At 39.6% G+C, this 20,805-nt stretch overlaps 1 protein-coding gene across 1 annotated transcript; it reads left to right on the forward strand.

Annotated features, from left to right (window-relative positions):
• The first annotated feature begins 1,046 nt into the window (after positions 1 to 1,046).
• MS4A3 (membrane spanning 4-domains A3) lies at positions 1,047 to 15,339 on the forward strand. Its single transcript, XM_010384993.2, has 7 exons — positions 1,047 to 1,175; positions 5,793 to 5,964; positions 7,404 to 7,541; positions 9,188 to 9,244; positions 12,190 to 12,348; positions 14,158 to 14,259; positions 14,787 to 15,339. The coding sequence occupies exons 2-7, from the start codon at positions 5,809 to 5,811 to the stop codon at positions 14,862 to 14,864; spliced, it is 690 nt and encodes a 229-aa protein (XP_010383295.1). The 5' UTR covers positions 1,047 to 1,175; positions 5,793 to 5,808; the 3' UTR covers positions 14,865 to 15,339.
• Positions 15,340 to 20,805: the final 5,466 nt, after the last annotated feature.

Raw genomic sequence — 20,805 nt, forward strand, 5'->3', positions numbered from 1 at the left:
GGCGCGATGGCTCATGCCTGTAATCCCAGCACTTTGGGAGGCTGAGGTGGGTGGATTCCCTGAGGTCAGGAGTTCGAGACCAGCCTGACCAATAAGGTGAAACCCTGTCTCTACTAAAAATACAAAAATTAGCTGGGTGTGGTGGCGCATGCCTGTAGTCGCAGCTATTCAGGAGGTGGGAACAGGAGAACTGCTTGAACTCAGGAGGTGGAGGTTGCAGTAAGCCAAAATCGCACCATTGCACTCCAGCCTGCACGACAGAGAGAGACACCATCTCAACAAATAAACAAACAAAACAAAAAACAAAAAAAAACAAAAAGAAAAAAAACTGAAAGGAGGGATTTTAACAATCATATTAGGATAACTGGCACACTTCGGGCTTCACCATTGTACAAAACAGAGATTTTGCACAGGGCTTTTCCAGTTAAATTTTAGGAAAACTGGGTAACATTTCTATACCATAGTTTTCTCTACCATAACATTGGGTTAATAGTAGTACCTGGGTCCTGGGTTATTGTGAGAATTAACACATGTAAAGCATTTAGAACAATGACCTGTACGTAGTAATCATTTAATACATTTAAACAATAATCAGCATTATTATTATATCTGTGATATTGGCAAAGTAACCTCTCTAAGCATGTGAGAATTGAATGTCATCATGCATATAAGGTACATAGCACCGTTGCTGGCACATCATGTAAAAGAAGTACCAGGGTGACCACCTCCCTTCTCCAGATGCTTCTCTGACAGTGTGACTTTATCTCTTCTTGCTATGCAACTAACTCTGTTCTACCTCCATCCCACAACCTCTTCCCACTTGTCTACCCGTATTTGTTGCTTGTATTTCCTGTTCCAACAACGTGTTAAGCAACATCTGAAAGCCAGAAGACAGTTACCCCTCACGCCAGTTTCCTAATCATCACTAAGCCCTAGGGAAACAAAATGGATCAGGGAGGCCCCAGATGCAGATGTGATTAGCACACTGGTCAGTCAGCCCGCAAAACATTTTCACCGAGTCCTCTAAAGTGTTGCATAAGGTAAAGATAACGTTAAGTCTGTGGAGGCTTCCGTTATCGGGAAAAGATGCTGTAGTGATCTTTTCTGAGTGTCTCCTACTTGCGACAAGCTGGACTTGGGAGGAAAGCAGTCTGCCAAAGCCTGAAGCCTCCAAGGTATAGATTCCCTCTCCATAGACATTCCCCTTTCTTTTGCATCTTTTGTTAAAATGCCTCCCAGTGGACTACTGGGGATGTCTGCAAAGGTCTCTGTTTGGTTGCTGTGCAGAGGTTTGGAACATTTAACTGTGAGCATGGCTTCTCTTTAGGATGTGATGATTCCTTTGGAGCCATGATGGAAAGTGTTAGACATAATAATACAGCAATTTCTTTGGGAAAATGTGGGTATGGATACACACACAGGCACACACACCTCTTAGATACATTAATCCCACTGGCTGCACCTGAGTTTGTCTGCCAGCTCTGACAATGAGGGGTGATCTGGATATGCCTGAAGTATGGGGTCTGCAAAGTGCATTTTAGCATAGCTCAGAGGACAGTAGAGTGTAATGATAACTTGAGATGGATTGCCAGGTTTTGATTTTTAGCTTCTCAAATTGCTGGCTGCGTGGGCTTGGGAAAGCTACTTAACTTCTTTGTTCCTCAGCTTCTTCGTCTGTTAGATGGAAAGGATCCTAACAGTAGTACCCATTCATCTGCTGTTGTGAGAACTAAATTAGTAAACATGAGTAAAGCCCTAGAACAAATGCCTGCCACATACTAAGAGCTGGAGAGCTGAACTTAACTGGTAGTTTCCTAGAAAATCTACATTTCTCTGAATTTTTTTTTTTTTTTTTTGTGACGGAATCTCGCTCTGTTGCCCAGCCTGGAGTGCAGTGGTGCCATGTCAGCTCACTGCAACCTCTGCCTCACAGGTTTAAACAATTCTCCTGCCTCAGCCTCCTGAGTAGCTGGATTACAGGCGCATGCTGTCACAACTGGCTAACTTTTTGTGTTTTTAGTAGAGACAGGGTTTCACCATGTTAGCCAGAATGATCTCAATCTCCTGACCTTGTGATCCTCCTGACCTCGCGATCCTCCCGCCTCGGCCTCCCAAAAGTACTGGGATTACAGGCGTGAGCCACTGCACCTGGACCATTTCTCTGATTTTTTTTTTTTTTAAAACAGATACTTGATTTAACCAAATTTTAGAAAACATAGTTTGTTTCACCTGAAGGCTGAAAATTCTCCCTGATTATTTTGATTATTTGAAACAAATCAAGTTAAATAATATGGTTAGATATTTGCTCCCTTCAGAAATGCTCTTGGAGTTTCTTGGGATGAGCGGCTCCAGTGCTTGTAGAGGTATTTTCCATTATCATTTATCAGGATGGATACCTGGGGTTGGACCGAAAGTCTGGTTACTGATTGAACATGTGTTAACTGCTTGCCATCTGATGATTCTGAGCTAGGCACTGGAATTGCAGTGATGAGTAGACAACGAGGTAACAGATAAGTATCCAGGCAGTTAACGCTCAGGCTGATTAAGTGGTATGAAAAGGAAAGTTGAGGAAATTCTGAGAGCAACCAAAAGGGGTGCATGCTTCTTCCAGACTTGGCCAGGACTAAAAACAATGTCCTGAAAGTATGACATGTGGGCTGAAAATCAGTCTGGAAGGGCCAGGCGCAGTGACTCATGCCTGTAATCCCAGCACTTTGGGAGGCCGAGGTGGGAGGATCACCTAAGGTCGGGAGTTCAAGACCAGCCTGGCCAACATAGTAAAACCCCATCTCTACTAAAAGTACCAAAATTAGCTGGGTGTGCTGGTGCACGCCTGTAATCCCAGCTACTTGGCAGGCTGAGGCAGGATAATAGCTTGAACCTGGGAGGCAGAGGTTGCAGTGAGCCGAGATTGGGCCACTGCACTCCAGCCTGGGAGACAGAGCAAGACTCCATCTCAAAAAAAAAAAAAAAAAAAAAAATCAGTCTGGAAGGAGAGCAGAAATTATCCAGGTGAAGCTTGAGGGGACTTGTCTTTCAGGAATAGTGGGATAGCACAGAGGATTGAAGACATTTGCGGACTTGGAACTTCTAAAGGAAGACAAATCAATAAATCAAGGCTGGCTGGGCGCGGTGGCTCAAGCCTGTAATCCCAGCACTTTGGGAGGCCGAGACGGGCGGATCACGAGGTCAGGAGATCGAGACCATCCTGGCTAACACGGTGAAACCCCATCTCTACTAAAAAAATACAAAAAGCTAGCCGGGCGATGTGGCGGGCGCCTGTAGTCCCAGCTACTCGGGAGGCTGAGGCAGGAGAATGGCCTAAACCCGGGAGGCGGAGCTTGCAGTGAGCTGAGATCCGGCCACTGCACTCCAGCCTGGGCGATAGAGCGAGACTCCATCTCAAGAAAAAAAAACCACAAACAACAAGATAGGGAGGGGTGAGGGGTGAGGGGTGAGGCAGGAGACATAGGAGAGAGATTATCTGGTCATAAGGCAGCAACACTCTCCATATTGCATGCATCTTAGTTCATTAGATATTTAATCCAAAATACATACAAATTTCCCAGTGGATAAATCTGAAGTCTTGGCTTTTTGGCTATTCTTATTTATACTTCTTGCAGATAATTACGTTAGAAACTCATTCATATGGAGTTTGCTTTAAGCTTCATTGATCTTCCCTCGCTCTTGGGTTCTGTGCAGTGTTGAGCATGGGAGGTTAAGGGCCTCTTGTCATTTCACATTTATCCATAGTTAAATACATAGAGAATGTAATTTAACCTTAGCATGAAAATCAGTATTGGTAGGAAACTTTGATGAGGCGTATTGGTAGGAAAATTTTATGACATTTATAATAAACGTTTTATCAGTATTGGTAGGGAACTTTTATGAACTTTTATTGCAATTTCCAGTGTAATAATAAAACATGGCCTGACTCTCACTTTAAGTCAGTGCTTAGTAAATCTGTCACCACACTTAAATAAGGGTCATACACACCCCCAGAACAGAGTATCAGAAAGGTAAACATCCTGAAAGTGGCATGTATTTAGTTTAACAAAAAAATTAAGTTACTAGAAAAATGGATCTGGTATATAGTTGATGACAAAAAGTAGAAATTAAGATACATTTCTTTCTTTTTTTAACAAAAAGCTTTTATTTTAGGTTTAGGGGTACATGTGCAAGTTCGTTATATAGGTAAGTTCGTGCCACAGAGGTGTGTTGTGCAGATTGTCACCCAGGTACTAAGCCTAGTACCCAATAGTTATTTTTCCTGATCTCCTCCCTCCTCTCTCTGATAATCTCCAGTGTGTGTTCCCCTCTATGTGTCTATTTGTTCTTATCATTGAGCTCCCACTTATAAGTGAGAATATGTGGTATTTGGTTTTCTGTTCCTGTATTAGCTTTCTAAGGATAATGGCTTCCAGCTTCATCCATGTTCCTGCAAGACATGATCTCATTCCTTTTCATGGCTGCATAGTATTCCATGGTGTGTATGTACCACATTTTCTTCATCCAGTCTACAACTGATGGACATTTAGGTTGATTCTATGTCTTTGCTATTGTGAATAGTGCTGCAGTGAACATTCACGTGGATGTGTCTTTATGGTAGAATGATTTATATTAAGATCTTATTCTTAACCCAATCAATAGTTTTGGCAGAATACAGCATCATTTCATGTGTTTATGGTTCATCTCATGCCATGTCCCCCATCACTTACAAAAGCATATAAGCATTTTGCAACTATTTTGTGTTGGAGGGTACTATGAATTAGGAAGTTACATTGCCCAACATTCAGAAGCCCAATGTAAGCATTCTGTGTGTACTTTAGTGATACATATTTTTTAGCTGTAATGATTGAGGTGGTTGTTTTGTGACTCTTATATACAAACTTGAAGTCCTTTTTGTCAGAAGGCAGAGTATAAGTTAAAAGTTGATACCATCTGTTCATAGATTAAGAATCCCGTACATTATCAAAGTCACCTCTTGCAATGTTACTATCAAATTAAAATCATTCTCATTTTTACAGAAGTGAAAACTGAGGTTCCCACTACAAGGTCATGCAACTAGTAAATGATGAAATCTGGATTTGAATTTGGATCTTCCATAGTGCTTAAACTCTATCATGCTATGTTGATACTCAGAAAGACATCTTCTATATAGTGCTATATAATGTAATGATTTGAAAAATATTCAACCTTAGAGTAGAATGTTTTTAGTAGAATCTGAAATGATTTATAAGCTATATGAGTTTGGGTAAGTTTCTCAATCTCTCTATACCTCAATTTTTTTTCATCTGTGAAATGGGAATAATAATAATATTATAACAGGATTAAATATATTAATACATTCACAGCATCTGGACAGTGCCTGGTAGATAATAATAAGTACTAAATAAATGATACCTACTATTATTACTGGAATCTGGCTAAAGCCGTTATTCTTATAAAGAGACCACTGCTCAGAGGAGCCATATGTCTGGTTGCCCTCGGCTGATTTGAAGAAAGGCAGGGACTATATATCAGTGCATGCAAAATGAGAAGGAAATTGCTCTTTACCATTCCAAAGTTAAGTGAAGCACCAAGACCTACTATAGTGACCCAATGATGTGTACTACTCCAAGGCAAGACAGAATTGAACATTGTACAAACTCTGTTACCCTGCCCTGGTGTCCCATTTGTGGAGAGTCATTGTAATGTATGGACAGAATTGAACCCTTCCGGAATATTCAAAATTTTAGTAGCTAGTGGAAAAAGGGAAAGCATGAAGCCTTTGGATTTCTTTTCTATCACAGCAATAAACAACCCCCAATGGCCTCCCACGAAGTTGATAATGCAGAACTGGGGTCAGCCTCTGCCCATGGTACCCCAGGCAGTGAGGCGGGACCAGACGAGCTGAATAATTCTGTCTACCAGCCCATTGATGGATCACAAGATTATCAGAAAGAAAAATTACAAGTTCTTGGGGTAAGTCAGCCTTAGTTTAAACACTGATTTAAAAGGGAAGAAAATAAATACAGTTGACCTGTGAACAATGTGTGTTTGAACTGTGAGGATTCCCTTACATGAGGATTTCTTCCACCTCTGTTTGCCATCCCGAGACAGCAAGAACTGTCTCCCTCTCTCCTTCCTCAGTCTATTCAACAAGAAGAGGATGAGGATGAAGACTTTTATAATAATCTACTTCCACTTAATGAATAGTAAATACATTGTCTCTTTCTTATGATTTCCTTAATAAAGTTTTTAGTTTCTCTAGCTTATTGTATGTAACATGTTACATACAAAATATGTGATAATCGATTGTTTATGTTAATAGTAAGGCTTCTGGTCAACAGTAGGCTATTAGTAGTTAAGTTTTGGGGAAGTCAAAAGTTATATGTGGATTTTCAACCATGAAGGGTGTGGGCATTCCAAACCCCAATGTCGTTCAAGAGCCAACTGTATCATGAGGAAAACCTTGCTTATGCTGAGAAGGAGGAAATTCTGAGTTATTTATCACTGAGTTAATGAAGAATTGGAGAAAACACTGGGACTTATTACAGATCTGGGGAGCAGAAATGCAGAGCCTTTCTTTCATGGTAGAAAACATCAAGCCTTGGAGAACAGATTCCAAGACCCTTCATTTTTGGTTTTCTGCCTTTTGACCAGCCATTTTAGGAGCCTGAGCTCTATGAGGCTTATATTCTATATTTTAAATTTAAAAATTGGGTTGAGAGGCCAGACGCAGTGGCTCACGCCTGTAATCCCAGCACTTTGGGAGGCCGAGGTGGGAGGGTCAGGACGAGGTCAGGAGATGGAGACCATCTTGGCCAACACGGTGAAACCGCTTCTCTACTAAAAATGCAAAAATTAGCTGGGTGTGGTGGCAGACGCCTGTAATCCCAGCTACTCGGGAGGCTGAGGCACGAGAATTACTTGAACCCAGGAGGCGAAGTTTGCAGTGAGCCAATATCGCGCCACTGCACTCCAGCCTGGCAACAGAGCAAGACTCTGTTTTAAAAAGAAAAAAAAAATTGGGTTGAGAGAAAGTCTGAGTATGATATGGCTTAACTTCTGTCTGCCTTCATCATGTTATGGCCCGAAAGCATGCCAGGAAGAGACTTTGACTCCATCTACCTTACCTGCCATGTCTCCTTTACTCTCCTGCCACTTTCTGAGAGGAGTTCCTGAGAATGAATCATAGAAATGTGGGGGAGAGGTGAAGATGAAAGGCTGCCACTGGAATTGGTGCGGATAGTGTGGGACAAAAAACTTTTTCAGATAAGCTCTTGTTCTGTTAATTTAGGCTTGACACTTTAACAATTTCAAGCGCCGACATCTCCTTGCTGAGGAAAATTAAAATGGTCTATTTTCACTGTCCACTTTAGTATATGACTGTTATGCCTTTTTCCCCCTTCTTCTTTCAGGCCATCCAGATCCTGAATGCAGCAATGACTCTGGCTTTGGGTGTCTTTCTGGGTTCCTTGCAATACCTGTTCTACTTCCAAAGGCACTTCTTTTTCTTCACCTTCCACACAGGCTACCCATTTTGGGGTGCTGTGTTTGTGAGTATTCATACTCCCCTGGCTGTGTGTTATTTCTTAGATACCACTGCTGGAGATGTGTTTGATGACAAAAGTATTGTTTGTAGGTTATTGGAAGGTTGCATGCTGTGGTTTTGATTTGCAATTCTTGAACAACTAATTAGAAACAAGGAACTCTTTTTTTATTTTTAAATTAAATTAATTTATTAATTTATTTTTTGAGACAGTGTCTTGATCTGTTGTCCAGGCTAGAGTGCAGTGGCACGATCTCTGCCCACTGCAACCTCTGCCTCCCCAGTTCAAGTGATTCTCTTGCCTCAGTCTCCTGAGTGGCTGGGATTACAGGCATGCACCACCATGCCCAGCTAATTTTTGTTTTTGTATTTTTAGTAGATATGGGGTTTCACCATGTTTCCCAGGATGGTCTGGAACTCCTGACCACAAGTGGTCCTCCAGGCTTGGCCTTCCAAAATGCTGGAATTGCGAGGCATGAGCCCCGACGCCCGGCCAAAAACCTCTTTCTGATTAAGAGAAATCACATTTGCCAAGTACAAATGAAGTCCTAAAAATTATCTTATATCTATGTGCTACATTTATAGATACTTAAAAAATTGAATGAAAAATGGGTATTGATGAATTGCCTTGTGGTGCAGCAGAGAGTCCTGGCTTGAGAGTTAAGAAATTTGTCTGCTGATTATTGTCTGAAAATCGGAAGAATCATTTCCACTATCTGGGTCAACATACAATCAGAAAAAATAGGGGTGATTTTAAAATGTATTCATTCAGCTTTGATTATTTGATTATTACTTCCCTGATAGTTCAGTTTTTAAAGGTGAATGATATGTTTGTTGGTCATTTGTATATCTTCTTTTGAGAATTGTCTATTCATGTCCTTAACCCATTTTTTGATGGAATTGTTTGTTTATTTTTTGGTGATTTGTTTGAGTTCACTGTAGATTCTGGATATTAGTCCTTTGTCAGATGTGTAGATTGTGAAGATATTCTCCCACTCTGTGGGTTGTCGGTTTACTCTGCTGACTGTTCCTTTTGCCGTGCAAAAGCTCCTTAGTTTAATTAGGTCCCAGCTATTTATCTTTGATTTTATTTCATTTGTTTTTGGGTTCTTGGTCATGAAATCCTTGCATAAGCCATTATCCTAAGTGAAGTAACTAGGAGTGGAAAATCAAACATCTTATGTTCTCACTTACAAGTGCGAGCTAAGCTATGAGGATGCAAAGGCATAAGAATGACACAATGGACTTTGGGGACTCAGGGGGAAAAGGTGGGAAGGAGGTAAGGGATAAAAAGCTACAAATTGTGTTCAGTATATACTGTCTGGGTGGTGGGTACACCAATATCTCACAAATTACCACTAAAGAACTTATCCATGTAACCAAACACCACCTGTTCCCCAATAACGTATGGAAATTAAAAAAATTAAAAAAAAAAAAGATGAATAAAACTCATTGCATGGAAAGACAAAAGAAATAAAGAAAGAAAGAAATAAAATGAACAACATCAAGTACAATTTTGTGTCCTAGGATGTGAATTTTAAAAAGGAGGTTTGTATGACTATTGCTGAATATCTGCTAATTGAGGGAGGGCCAAGAAGAAAATGGTTGAGACTTAATATTCCTTTATCTGTTTTACTTCCTATTTTCAAACAGTTTTGTAGTTCAGGAACCTTGTCTGTTGTAGCAGGGAGAAAACCCGCAAGAATATGGGTAAGTAGCACTTCCTCTTTCTCTATGATCAGAGGAGTGGAAATATGTTATTCATAAATGGTAGGAGAGTAGGGGTCCATGAATACAACTGAGACGCTGACTATCATTTAATGCACAGAAAATTAGTTTTCTTAACATATTCAGATGGTAGGTAAACAAGATCACATACATTGTGAGGATGCATTCCTAGGATGCTTGCTCTGAATATTGGTGGACCTGAGGCTTAGAAAAAGTCTTACTGATTTTTATGTGTTGTCACGTTTGACCAATTCTACTTATTTGGAAGTAAGAACTCCCACCACTAACTAGTTTCACAACTGAAAGTCCAAACTTCTATTCCTAAACAACTGCTAAGTCTCTATGATATGTTCTTAGTGAGTCATGTAGCCATTGATACTCCACTTTCCTACTCCATTCATTCACTTTCCCTCCTCCATGGATAGCTATTTTACCATTTTATTCTGTCCTCAAACACCAACCCTGCTTCTCTCATCCTTACTCTCTGCTGATGATTTTTCTGTCTCTTCTGAGAGAACTGAAGCCATTAGAAGATAATTTTCATACCTCCACTACTTAAGGGACTAGATCTATACCAATATATTTTTTCTTTTAGCCTCTTACCATAGGAAAATTTTGTGATTTTCTTTAAAGCTGATCTCTCTACTTGAGTATAAGATTCCATTCTTTTTTTCCCCATACAAGTGCATCAATTTAATTTGTGTCTCTCACTATATATATATATTTTTTGACAGAGTCTCACTCTGTCACCCAGGTGGGAGTGCAGTGGTGTGGTCACAGCTCACTACAGCCTCCACCTTCCAGGACTCATGCGATCCTCCCACCTCAGCCTCTTGCATAGCTGGGACTACAGGTGTTTGCCACCATGCCTGGCTAATTTTTAATCTTTTTTTTTTTTTTTTTTTTTGTAGAGACAGGATCTTGCCATGTTGCCCAGGCTGGTCTCAAAATCCTGGGCTCAAGCAGTCCTCCTGCCTCAGCCTCCCGAAAGGCTGGGGTTACAGGCACGAGTTACTTTGCCCAGTCTTTAATCAGCATGTAAACATCCAGTTACTGTTCTCAACATAAAAACAAAACAAAACAAGGAAACCTTGACATTATTTCTCTCTGCTAGGGACAGGCGCCATTCGTATTTCATTCTGTAGCTTAACTCCTTCAAAGGAATCATCATGTTCTTTCTCTAATTTCTATCTACCGATTTCAATTAAACCCACTTCAGTAAGGCTTCATTTTATTCCCTACTATCTTCTGTAACTGCTGTCTTTAAGACCACTGAAAACTTCCACCCTGCTAAAACAATGGTCAACTCATCTAACTTAACCTATGAGTAGCATTTAGCATAGTCAGTCTCCCACTCCTCCTTCCAGGAATTTCCTCACTTGGCTTCCAGCATACATTGCTTGGCTGGTTTTCCTCCCATCTTTTGGTTTCTCCATCTCAGTCTCCTTTCTTGGTTCCTCTCCTCCTCTCTGACCTTTTAATGTTCTGGTCCCCAGAGCTGAATTCTTTGCCACCTGTTCTTCTCAATCTATACGTACTTCTTCTGTGATCTTACACATCCTTATGACTTCAAATAACATCTATATGCCCACAACTCTGAAATAAGTATTTCCAGCCCAGGTGTCTCTCCTGATCATCAGACTGGCATGTAAAGATCCAAAACTTGCCGGGCGCAGTGGCTCAAGCCTATAATCCCAGCACTTTGGGAGGCCGAGACGGGCGGATCACGAGGTCAGGAGATCGAGACCATCCTGGCTAACACGGTGAAACCCCGTCTCTACTAAAAATACAAAAAACTAGCCGGGCGAGGTGGCGGGCGCCTATAGTCCCAGCTACTCGGGAGGCTGAGGCAGGAGAATGGTGTAAAACCCGGGAGGCAGAGCTTGCAATGAGCTGAGATCCAGCCACTGCACTCCAGCCCGGGCGACAGAGCGAGACTCCGTCTCAAAAAAAAAAAAAAAAAAAAAAAAAAAAAAGATCCAAAACTCAACTCCCAGTTTTCTTCCTCAAACCTTCTCCTCATGTCAGCTGATGGGAACATCATCCTTCCAGATTCCCAGACCAAACACCTTAGAATAACCCTGAGTCTTCTTTCTTTCACAGTCCTGAATCCTACTTTTCAGCAAATAATGTTGGCTCTACTTTCAAGCTATTAATATATCCAATTTTGGCCTTTTCTCATCTTTCTATTGATGACATTTCATCCAATCCACCTTGTCTCTCCTAATCGGGCTTCTAGCTTTTATCGTTGAACTTCTCTTTCCCTTGCTGGAAACAGTGATCCCTTGAAACCATAAAGCCAAGTATATCATTTATTTGCTCCAAATCCTTCATTGGCTTTGTATTTTTCTTAGAGTTAGAAACAAGGTCCTTTTCATGATCTGCAGAGCCCTACATGTTTTGGCTCTCTGTTAACTTTCCTTCTTCTTCATTTCCTAATATTGCCTACGTGCCTCCAACACCCTTGGCCCCCTTGCTTCCCCAGAAGATTCTGGCCTTAGGACTTTGAGTGGTTCCCTAACTGCAAGGATATTCCCCCAGATAGACTCTTGGCTGGCACCCACAGCTCTTTCATGCCTCTCCCCAGTGTCATTTCTATTTAATATTGTGAACCCCCACTCCTCTCTTTGGATTCCCAGATTCTCCTTATCCCATTCTCTTAGCCCCTAGAACTTAATCATTTTCAAAAATATTATGTAATTCACCTATTAGTATGTTTACTTTTCTGTTTGTTTTTATTGCTAGAATATAAACTCCATGGAGGGTGGGGGACAGAAATCTTTCTTTGGTCATTGATGTTTGCCTGGCATCTAGGATATCAATGGGTGTGTAAACAATATTCAATTAATGTTTGTTTCAATGAATTGTTGCCAAAGGAATGAAGTATGTGCTGCATATATTAATTGAAAATTCTTATTCTATTTCAGATACAAAACAGTTTTGGAATGAACTTTGCCAGTGCTACAATTGCACTAGTGGGGATTGCTTTTCTCTCAATAAATTTAGCAGTTAATATCCAGTCATTAAAGAGTTGTCAGTTTTCAGAGTCACCGGACCTATGCAATTATATGGGCTCCACATCAAATGTATGTTTTTGAAAAATATGTATAATTATAAAATATTTCAAACAATCCAGAATGTACAGAAAAATAATATATCAGGTACCATGCTGCTATAATTTGAATCTTTTTTTTTTTTTTTGAGACGGAGTCTTGCTCTGTTGCCCAGGCTGGAGTACAGTGGCGCGATCTCGGCTCACTGCAAGCTCCGCCTCCCGGGTTCACGCCATTCTCCTGCCTCAGACTCCTGAGTAGCTGGGACTACAGGTGCCCGCCACCTCGCCCGGCTAATATTTTGGATTTTTTAGTAGAAACGGGGTTTCGCCGTGTTAGCCAGGATGGTCTTGATCTCCTGACCTCATGATCTGCCCACCTCAGCCTCCCAAAACGCTGGGATTACGGGCGTGAGCTACCACACCCGGCCCATAATTTGAATTTTGGGTCTGCTGCCTATTTACAATGAAGGTTGAATTAGATAATCCCTTGAGTTTTCTCATTTTTGAAACGAGGATAACAATAGTACCCATCTCATAGAATTGATGTGAATATTTAGTAAGTTAACATATGATAAGCAATTAAAACAAGGCTTAGCATATCATGTTACATAATTATTAATATTACTGCGACTACTACTATTACACTCCCCAGACAGACTTTTTTAAAAGTTTCATATCATAGCTCCTTGCTTAATAAAACAAACTTGAGAGATTTACAACTTTCTCTGCAATCTGGAATGTTCAAAGAATGATGAAGTTTTGAAGGACTGCACTTTAGAATGAAATGAACATGGTATTTTCAAAGGAAAGCTTTTTAATATCCTCACCAATTTTAAAAAAATTTGTGTTTCAGAATTCTTCCTCTTCTGAGGTCTACTTAGAAGTTAATATTTTCCTTTGGAATTATCCATTTCATCCCAATGATCTATGAACCATTAATTACAGACTCACTCCTAAGCTTCCTGTTTTGTTTTTTTATTATTATTATACTCTTAAGTTCTAGGGTACATGTGCACAACGTGCAGGCTTTTTACATGTGTATACATGTGCCATGTTGGTGTGCTGCACCCATTAAGTCGTCATTTACATTAAATATTTCTCTTAATGCTATCCCTCCCCCATCCCCGCACCCCAAGACAGGCCCCGTGTATGATATTCACCGCCTTGTGTCCAAGTGTTCTCATTGTTCAATTCCCACCTATGAGTGAGACACTACTTATGGAAGTTTGTGTTCTCATTTTCTTTATTATATTTTTAATGAACTAAATTTATATTTGTCAGAGCCTGATTTTTCTGTGAATTCGGTGGTATTTTTCCTCCAGGGATATACTGTATTCGTTGCTTCTGGGTGCCTCAGGAATAATAGTAGAATCACTAGCCCAACAATTTTATTTTGTGTTTATATCAGCGTAGTGTTTTAGTTTCTAGGGATAATGTAAATGCCTAAACCCCTATGAAGTGCTATTAGTGAAATTGTGGAACAGTCATTTTGTTCATTTTCCTAAACTAGTCTACTCCTCTCCTTAGTTTACTACTATTCAAATTGGAAGATGTTAGTGATAGTGTCAGAATTTTGTTTCTACAGCTTCTTCCCCCTGTAGCTACTTCACATGGGTTGACATAGAAATGCGACACATCTTTCTCCTCAGAGAAAGTGTTTTCATGCTTTTAGATTGAGATACTATCTCTTCTACAGTATTATGTGTGTCTGTGTCTTTAATTTATGGTTCACTTTGTTCTACTTTATGGGAGGGAGATGTTGTAGTCTGGTTTCCTGCTGACATTTTTTTTCCCTCTGGATGTTGCCACTGGGTTTGATATAAGGCATCATATCCCCTAGGGCATGGTGTCTCTACTGCTGATTCTCACCTCGCTGGAATTGTGCATAACCATCTCTACCATAGCCATGTTGTGGAATGCAAACTGCTGTAATTCAAGAGAGGTGAGATTTTTCAAATGAGTAATCATCCACATGGTCTCAAAGCCTCCCTGTAGGGTTTGAAGCTGTTTCTGACTCTTAGATATAAACTTTTATGTGGTAGTGATTTGTGGAGTTCCTGGAATTAGAGATTTAGGAATTTCAGAGGTGGAATGAAGGGTAGAAAAGAATTTAGATGTGAAAATGCAAGAGGAAATACTGTACTTAATATATGAGCATACTTTCTTATACAGTTGGAATTAAGTTAAATTATTTTCTTACAACTTGTGACTTTCTACTTGTATGACCTAGGAAAAATTAATAATTCTTTCTAAATTTTAGATATATTAACCGTAAGATGAAAATAATATTTTCATTCTCTTCTAATGTTTGTTGTGAGGACTGTGTATATAATCTTTACAGCATCTGGCACAGTAATCATCAATGAATGGATTTTTTATTGTTGATGATTATGATGATAACAGGAAAGGATGGGAGGAGAAGGAGATAATGATCCTGTTCTTGGACGTTAATGTTGTTTTATTTTCTAGGAAATTTCCTCACCCCCCAATTCTGTGGAATCAAGAATACCTCCTTATGAAAATAATTCTGAGAGCATGAATATTTGACCTTAAATCTCCAGTGACTCAGAGCTTCACCCACAAACTCAGGAGAATGTGAGCCTGTCTATAAAGCTCAATCCTTCTATCACGGCACCAATCACAAGAACCTTGGACGTTTGACTCACTCTATCCTTTCTCTCCTAACTATAAATCCTATTTGTGTGTTGTGGATGTGGAAGGACAGATACATTTCTTTAGGCATTCTTGGATATTTGTAACTTCTATGATCATTACTCCAAAGTTGTTTCCAGAAATTGCTTCTATTTCTTCTTACCCACCTACTCCATTGCTTTATGAGGTTTAAGGAAGGAAGGCAGTGTAATCCCTATTTAATATATTTTTTCTAAAATCCAACTTCTGACCACCCAGTTGGAAGAAAAAGGAGACATTTTTTCCATTACAGAGAAATGCTTCTTGACTTTAACATCAGCATTACAAAAAGTGTCAAATAAAAAATTACCACCATTATCATTAAAATAAATATTCACTTTTTATTTGATGAATGAAATTTATTTGAAATTAATTAAATAATTAAATAAATGAAAAAATTTATTTGAAAATAAATTTTCATTAAAATAAATTTGAGATGAGAGGGTTAAGGCTCAGGGATTTTATTTTATTTCAGTGAACTGCTGGAACTCACACACGCCCTGAAATGTAAATGATGATTTATGTTGGTGAGTCTGACAGCAAGCCCAAATGTGTTCTTCAAAGGACAATGGGAAACTGTAAAGTAGAGAAGTAAAGAACAAGGCCTTTAGAATCTGCCACATCTGGGTTCAAATTCTGAAACCGTCACTTATTACCTGTATGAACATGGGCAAGTTACCTAATCTCTTTGACCTAGTTTTCCTCATCTGTAAAATAGATGTAATAATAACAACTACTTGGTGAGTTGCTATGAGGATTAAATGAAAATAAAAAGAAAATGTGATACAGCACCACAGGTACTGTTGTGCCCAGACCGTTTATTCCCCGAAGAAGACCACCAGAGTCCAGAGTCAAAGCCAAGCGGCAAGGATCTTTAATGCAAGTTCGAACTTGGTCCCTCCGTTCTACAACATACAAGAGGGCCCCGAATGATGCATGTGGCCGCTTTTTATAGCCCGATGCATACAGGATATGTAAGGTTACAGAGGTACAAAGGAATTCTTTTGGTTGCAGCATTACAACTGGTAATTGGTTAATACAATTAACAGTTTTCTATTTGTTCCCACGCATTTAGTAAAACTACAAACGGTTGTGACCTTATCAGGGGCTCTCTAGGTGGTGTTTCTGAGATGTGTGAGCGGGGGGATGTGTTTGTGTTGGGCTCAGGAAGTTGGGACAAAATAGAGGATTGTGTTTGTACTGGGCCCAGGACTAAGATATGTGGCAGACACCGGTAATTAGAGCAGGACAGAGACTTTCACAACAGTTTGTCCTTACAATGTCTGGAGTCTATAGATAACCTAATCGGTTAGGTCCGGGGTCGATCTTTAACTAGGCTCAGGGCACCAGCCCGGGCTGTCAGGGCGCCGCCCGGGCTGTTTGCCTGTGGACTTCATTTCTGCCTTTTAGTTTTTTTCATTTGATCTCTTTCGGTACTTGCTAATAATGTTGCTGTTGTGGTTAGTCTTGCTGTTGCTGGTAAAAGCTGAGGTGGGATTGTGGTCAGATGTGCTGGAGAAATAACAGTGGAAACCTTACTTACCCTTCCATTGTGGCTCCTGGTATAACCTCCAACAACTTCAATAGCCATCTTTTCAAGGTGGCAGTGTGGTGTGAAAACTTCCCTCAGTTCCTCGTTTATAAATCTGCTAAAGCACTTATATTTCTTATTCATAAATATTCAAGATAAATAAAATGTATGAATAAGAAATATAAGCACTTATTGTGTGCATAAATTTATACCCATAATTTACTCTTAGCTATTTGTGTATCATATGTGCAAAGGTTCTTCTCTACTTCTTAGCTACTTATGTAATAAATATTTCTTTATTTTTTTAATCCATTCTGCAGCGGGATAATTAAGGAATCAGAGAGACCGAGGGATTGAGGAGGAATTATTTAATTATTTAGGTGCACCCACCCAGTCAGATTTACATCCAAAGGACTGAGCCCCGAACAAAGAGTCAGTCCAGTTACCTTTTAAGCATTTTGTGGGGCATGGGGAGATCTGTGCAGGGGGAAGCATATTACAGAAGCGAGAAACAAAGATAGTTATTTTAAGACATGTATTACATTATTTCTTACTTTTCAAAGAAAAACATGTTTTACGACTTATCTGCCTAGTGACCTTGCAATTGCACAGCTAGAGAAACAGTTCTCACAATGCCTGGGAAAGGGAGAGATAAGGCTCACTAGTCACAGAAAAACAGGCAGTTGATTTTAAAGGACTCCAGCTCTTTCTCTTCTTCAGGGGGAACTGGGTTTTCTTACATACAACTGAGTTTTTGCTTACACATTCTTTAATTTATTTTAATTCCTGTTCCAATTCAGCAATCATTTAGGGAGTGCCTACTATGCATCATGTATTGTGCTAAGAGTTTGGCATACAATAGAGAATGATGCATAATCTCTGCTCTTAAATTGTTTGTAGTGGGAGATACAGACCCCTAGAAACACACAACGGCTCTGATAGGAAGAGTATAGGAATCTTGAGAAGCACGTAGGACGAGCTTCTAAACCAGGTTAGAAGACATGTCAGTGATAGCTTTTCAGAACACGTCTTCTCCACTGAGATCTTAAAGATAACTGAGAGTTAACAGGATGGAAGAAAAGAGGATACATTCAAAGGCCTTTAAGTTAAAACAAATTTTGAATATTCAAAGAATAAACTAGCGACTTTACTGGGTCTAACTTCAGTGTATAATGGGCAGATAGAAAAATGGAAGTTTGGAGAGAGGTGTAAGTCACAAGAGATTATAAAATGACGACTCTGTGAGTTTTAAGAAGCAATTGAAAATGTATGCAGGTTCCAGGTACGGTGGCTCATGCCTGTGATCCCAGCACTTTGGGAGGCCAAGATGGGGTCAGGAGTTTGAGACCAGCTTGGCCAACGTGGTGAAAACCCATCTCTACTAAAAATACACAAATTAGCTGGGTGTGGTGAAACATGCCTGTAATCCCAGCTACTCAGGAGGCTTAGGCAGGAGAATTGCTTGAACCTGGGAGGCAGAGCTTGCAGTGAACTGATATTGTGCCACTGCACTTTTGAACCTGGGAGGCAGAGCTTGCAGTGAACGGATATTAAACCACTGGGAGGCAGAGCTTGCAGTGAACTGATATTGCACAGAGCTAAGAAATATATGCATGTACACTACCCATGCACACACATATCTATATTTATTACCATATGTATGTATGTATCTATCCATTGCTCTCTCTTTCTCTCTATCATGAATTCCTACTGATAAATTACACTCAAATACGGTCACATAGCGTCCATTCTAGCAACCTCCCAACCTTGCTTATTTATAACCTGTTTTCTGAATATGTAAATCTGGCAACAATTTCCACAATTTATTTCCTTACCTATTTAACGTTAGTATACACGTAAATTCATTTCAGAATTGCTAACCAGTATTTTTGTGAGAAATAAAAATACTACTAACATAACTACTGTTTACAACCATGCCCCATGTGCCCTCTCTTCCTCATTACCCTGAAAAAAATTGAGTTTTTGCTTTTTTCTAGTGGAAGGGGATTGATTGGAAAAAAGTAATACGTTCTTCTTAAAATTTTGATATACAGCATTTTCTAACTTGGGAAACCACAATGTTCTTGCTCCATCATGACATTGGGTAGCATTAACTGTGAGTTTTGGGCTTCCAAATCACATTTGATTTTTAAGAATTTATAGATACTGAAAGGGGGAATAAAAGAAATCAGGCACATTCCTCAGCCTCGGGCTCAACACAAACAGGCCCAGTACAAACACAACCCACCATATATCTCTCAACTTCCTGAGCCCAGTACAAACATCCCACCATATATCTCTCAACTTCCTGAGCCCAGTACAAACACAACCCACCATATATCTCTCAACTTCCTGAGCCCAGTACAAACACCTCTCTCAACTCAGAGACTATCATATATCTCAACTTTAGAAAAACACCACCTGGAAAGTCCCTGATAAGGACATAGCCGTTTGCGGTTTTACTGAAAGCGCAGGAACCAATAGAAACCTGCTAAAATGTATAACTTAAAATGTTAACCAATTGTAATGCTGTAACCTAAAGAGTTCCCTTGTTCCTCTGTAACTTTACATATCTTATTTACATCGGGCTATAAAAAGCGAGCACACGCATCGTTCGGGGCCCTCTTGTATGCTGTGGAACGGAGGGACCAAGTTCGAACTTGCAGTAAAGATCCTTGCCACTTGGCTTTGACTCTGGACTCTGGTGGTCTTCTTTGGGGAATAAATGGTCTGGGCATAACAATACTATTATAGGCTGCCTTTGATTTTGATCCTTTATTCTTTCTATTTGTCAGGAACACAAGATTACCTTCCTTTTTAAGCCTCCTCTCTTGTCACCAACCATTCCTACCTGGTGGTTGTTTACTTGGAAAAAGGCCACATGATCTGTCTGCCTCCACTCAGTGTCTAAGACACTCTGCTTCCTTTGCTTGCATCCCATAAACTATTTCCCTCATCCTATTTACTGCAACAAATCTCTCCTTAGTTTGTGTTTATCTCCCTTTAAACCTTACCTATCCTGAATATTCTGTCATTGTCTGCCTTTAAAATCCTTCCTCTTTCTCTTCCTCTAGTCTCTAAATAATGATGGGGTAAAGTTATATCCAAAGTTCACTCTACAGAATATTTTCTCAATACTTTGCAGAAAACGCCAAACAAACCATTTTAAAAGAGGGTTTTTTTTTTTTTTTTTTTTTTTTTTTTTTTTTTTTTTAGAATGTAAGCTCCTCAAGAGCAGGGACAATGTTTTCTCTATGTTCTATTGTGCCTCTCACATTGTAAATGCTAAATAAATATTGATGACGGGAGGCATTGAGTCTTGATTATAAGGACGAGAAAGTGAAATCCCAAACACTGTTTTGTTGCTTGTTTTATTATGAACTTAGATTAAGTTGGAAAATGTTTGCCCTTTTGAATAACTGTCCCAAATATTACATTCAAATAAAAGTCCAATGAAGGGAAAAAAAAGATTAACAAGTTCTGGGTTTCTAAGGTGATGTGGTTTGGCTGTGTCCCCACCCAAATCTCATCTTGAGTTGTAGTTTCCATAATTCCCATGACCCTGTGGGAGGTAATTGAATCATGGGGGTGGTGGTTACCCCCATGCTGCTGTTCTCATTATAGTGAGTGAGTTCTCATAAGATCTGATGGTTTTTTAAGGAGCTTTCCCCTCTTTGCTCAGCACTTCTCCTTCCTGCCCTCATGTGAAGAAGGACATGTTTGCTTCTCCTTTGCCAGCATTGTAAGTTTCCTGAGGCCTTTCCAGACATTTGAAACTGTGAGTCAATTAAACCTCTTTCCTTTATAAATTGTCCAGTCTCAGGCAGTTCTTTATAGGAATGTGAGAATAGACTAATACATAAGGTATGGCATGGGTAGTGATGGATATGTAAATTAATTTGATTATGGTAGTCATTTTACAATGTATATGTTCATCAAGTCATTACATTATATACCTTGAATATATACAACCTTTGTCAATTACATATTTAAAAGCTGGAGCAGGGGAATAAGCAAACATGGAAACCCCCAGCCAGCCACTCACATTACAACAAGGATAAAACTTGTGGCTAAATAGATATTTGCCATGGAAAATAATAATGAAAATTTGTAATAGATCATAAATAATAGGAAATGCCTGAAAGAGGAAAAGCCAAATTGATACTTTATTCAAAATACATTATATTGAGGTATATGAAAGATACAGAAAAATGTACAAATAGTGTACAACTTCATGTTTTTTTATTATGGTAAGAACACTTAATG

The sequence above is a fragment of the Rhinopithecus roxellana genome, chromosome 15 (assembly GCF_007565055.1).
Source record: "Rhinopithecus roxellana isolate Shanxi Qingling chromosome 15, ASM756505v1, whole genome shotgun sequence".
NCBI classification, from domain to species: Eukaryota; Metazoa; Chordata; class Mammalia; order Primates; family Cercopithecidae; genus Rhinopithecus; species Rhinopithecus roxellana.

Excerpts from the sequence above, each read along its gene's own strand:
- MS4A3 (XM_010384993.2), top strand. The coding sequence starts at position 5,809 with ATGGCCTCCCACGAAGTTGATAATGCAGAACTGGGGTCAGCCTCTGCC. Across the intron at positions 7,542-9,187 it reads CATTTTGGGGTGCTGTGTTT|TTTTGTAGTTCAGGAACCTT; the intron begins GTGAGTATTCAT and ends ATTTTCAAACAG. Across the intron at positions 12,349-14,157 it reads ATATGGGCTCCACATCAAAT|GGCATGGTGTCTCTACTGCT; the intron begins GTATGTTTTTGA and ends CATATCCCCTAG.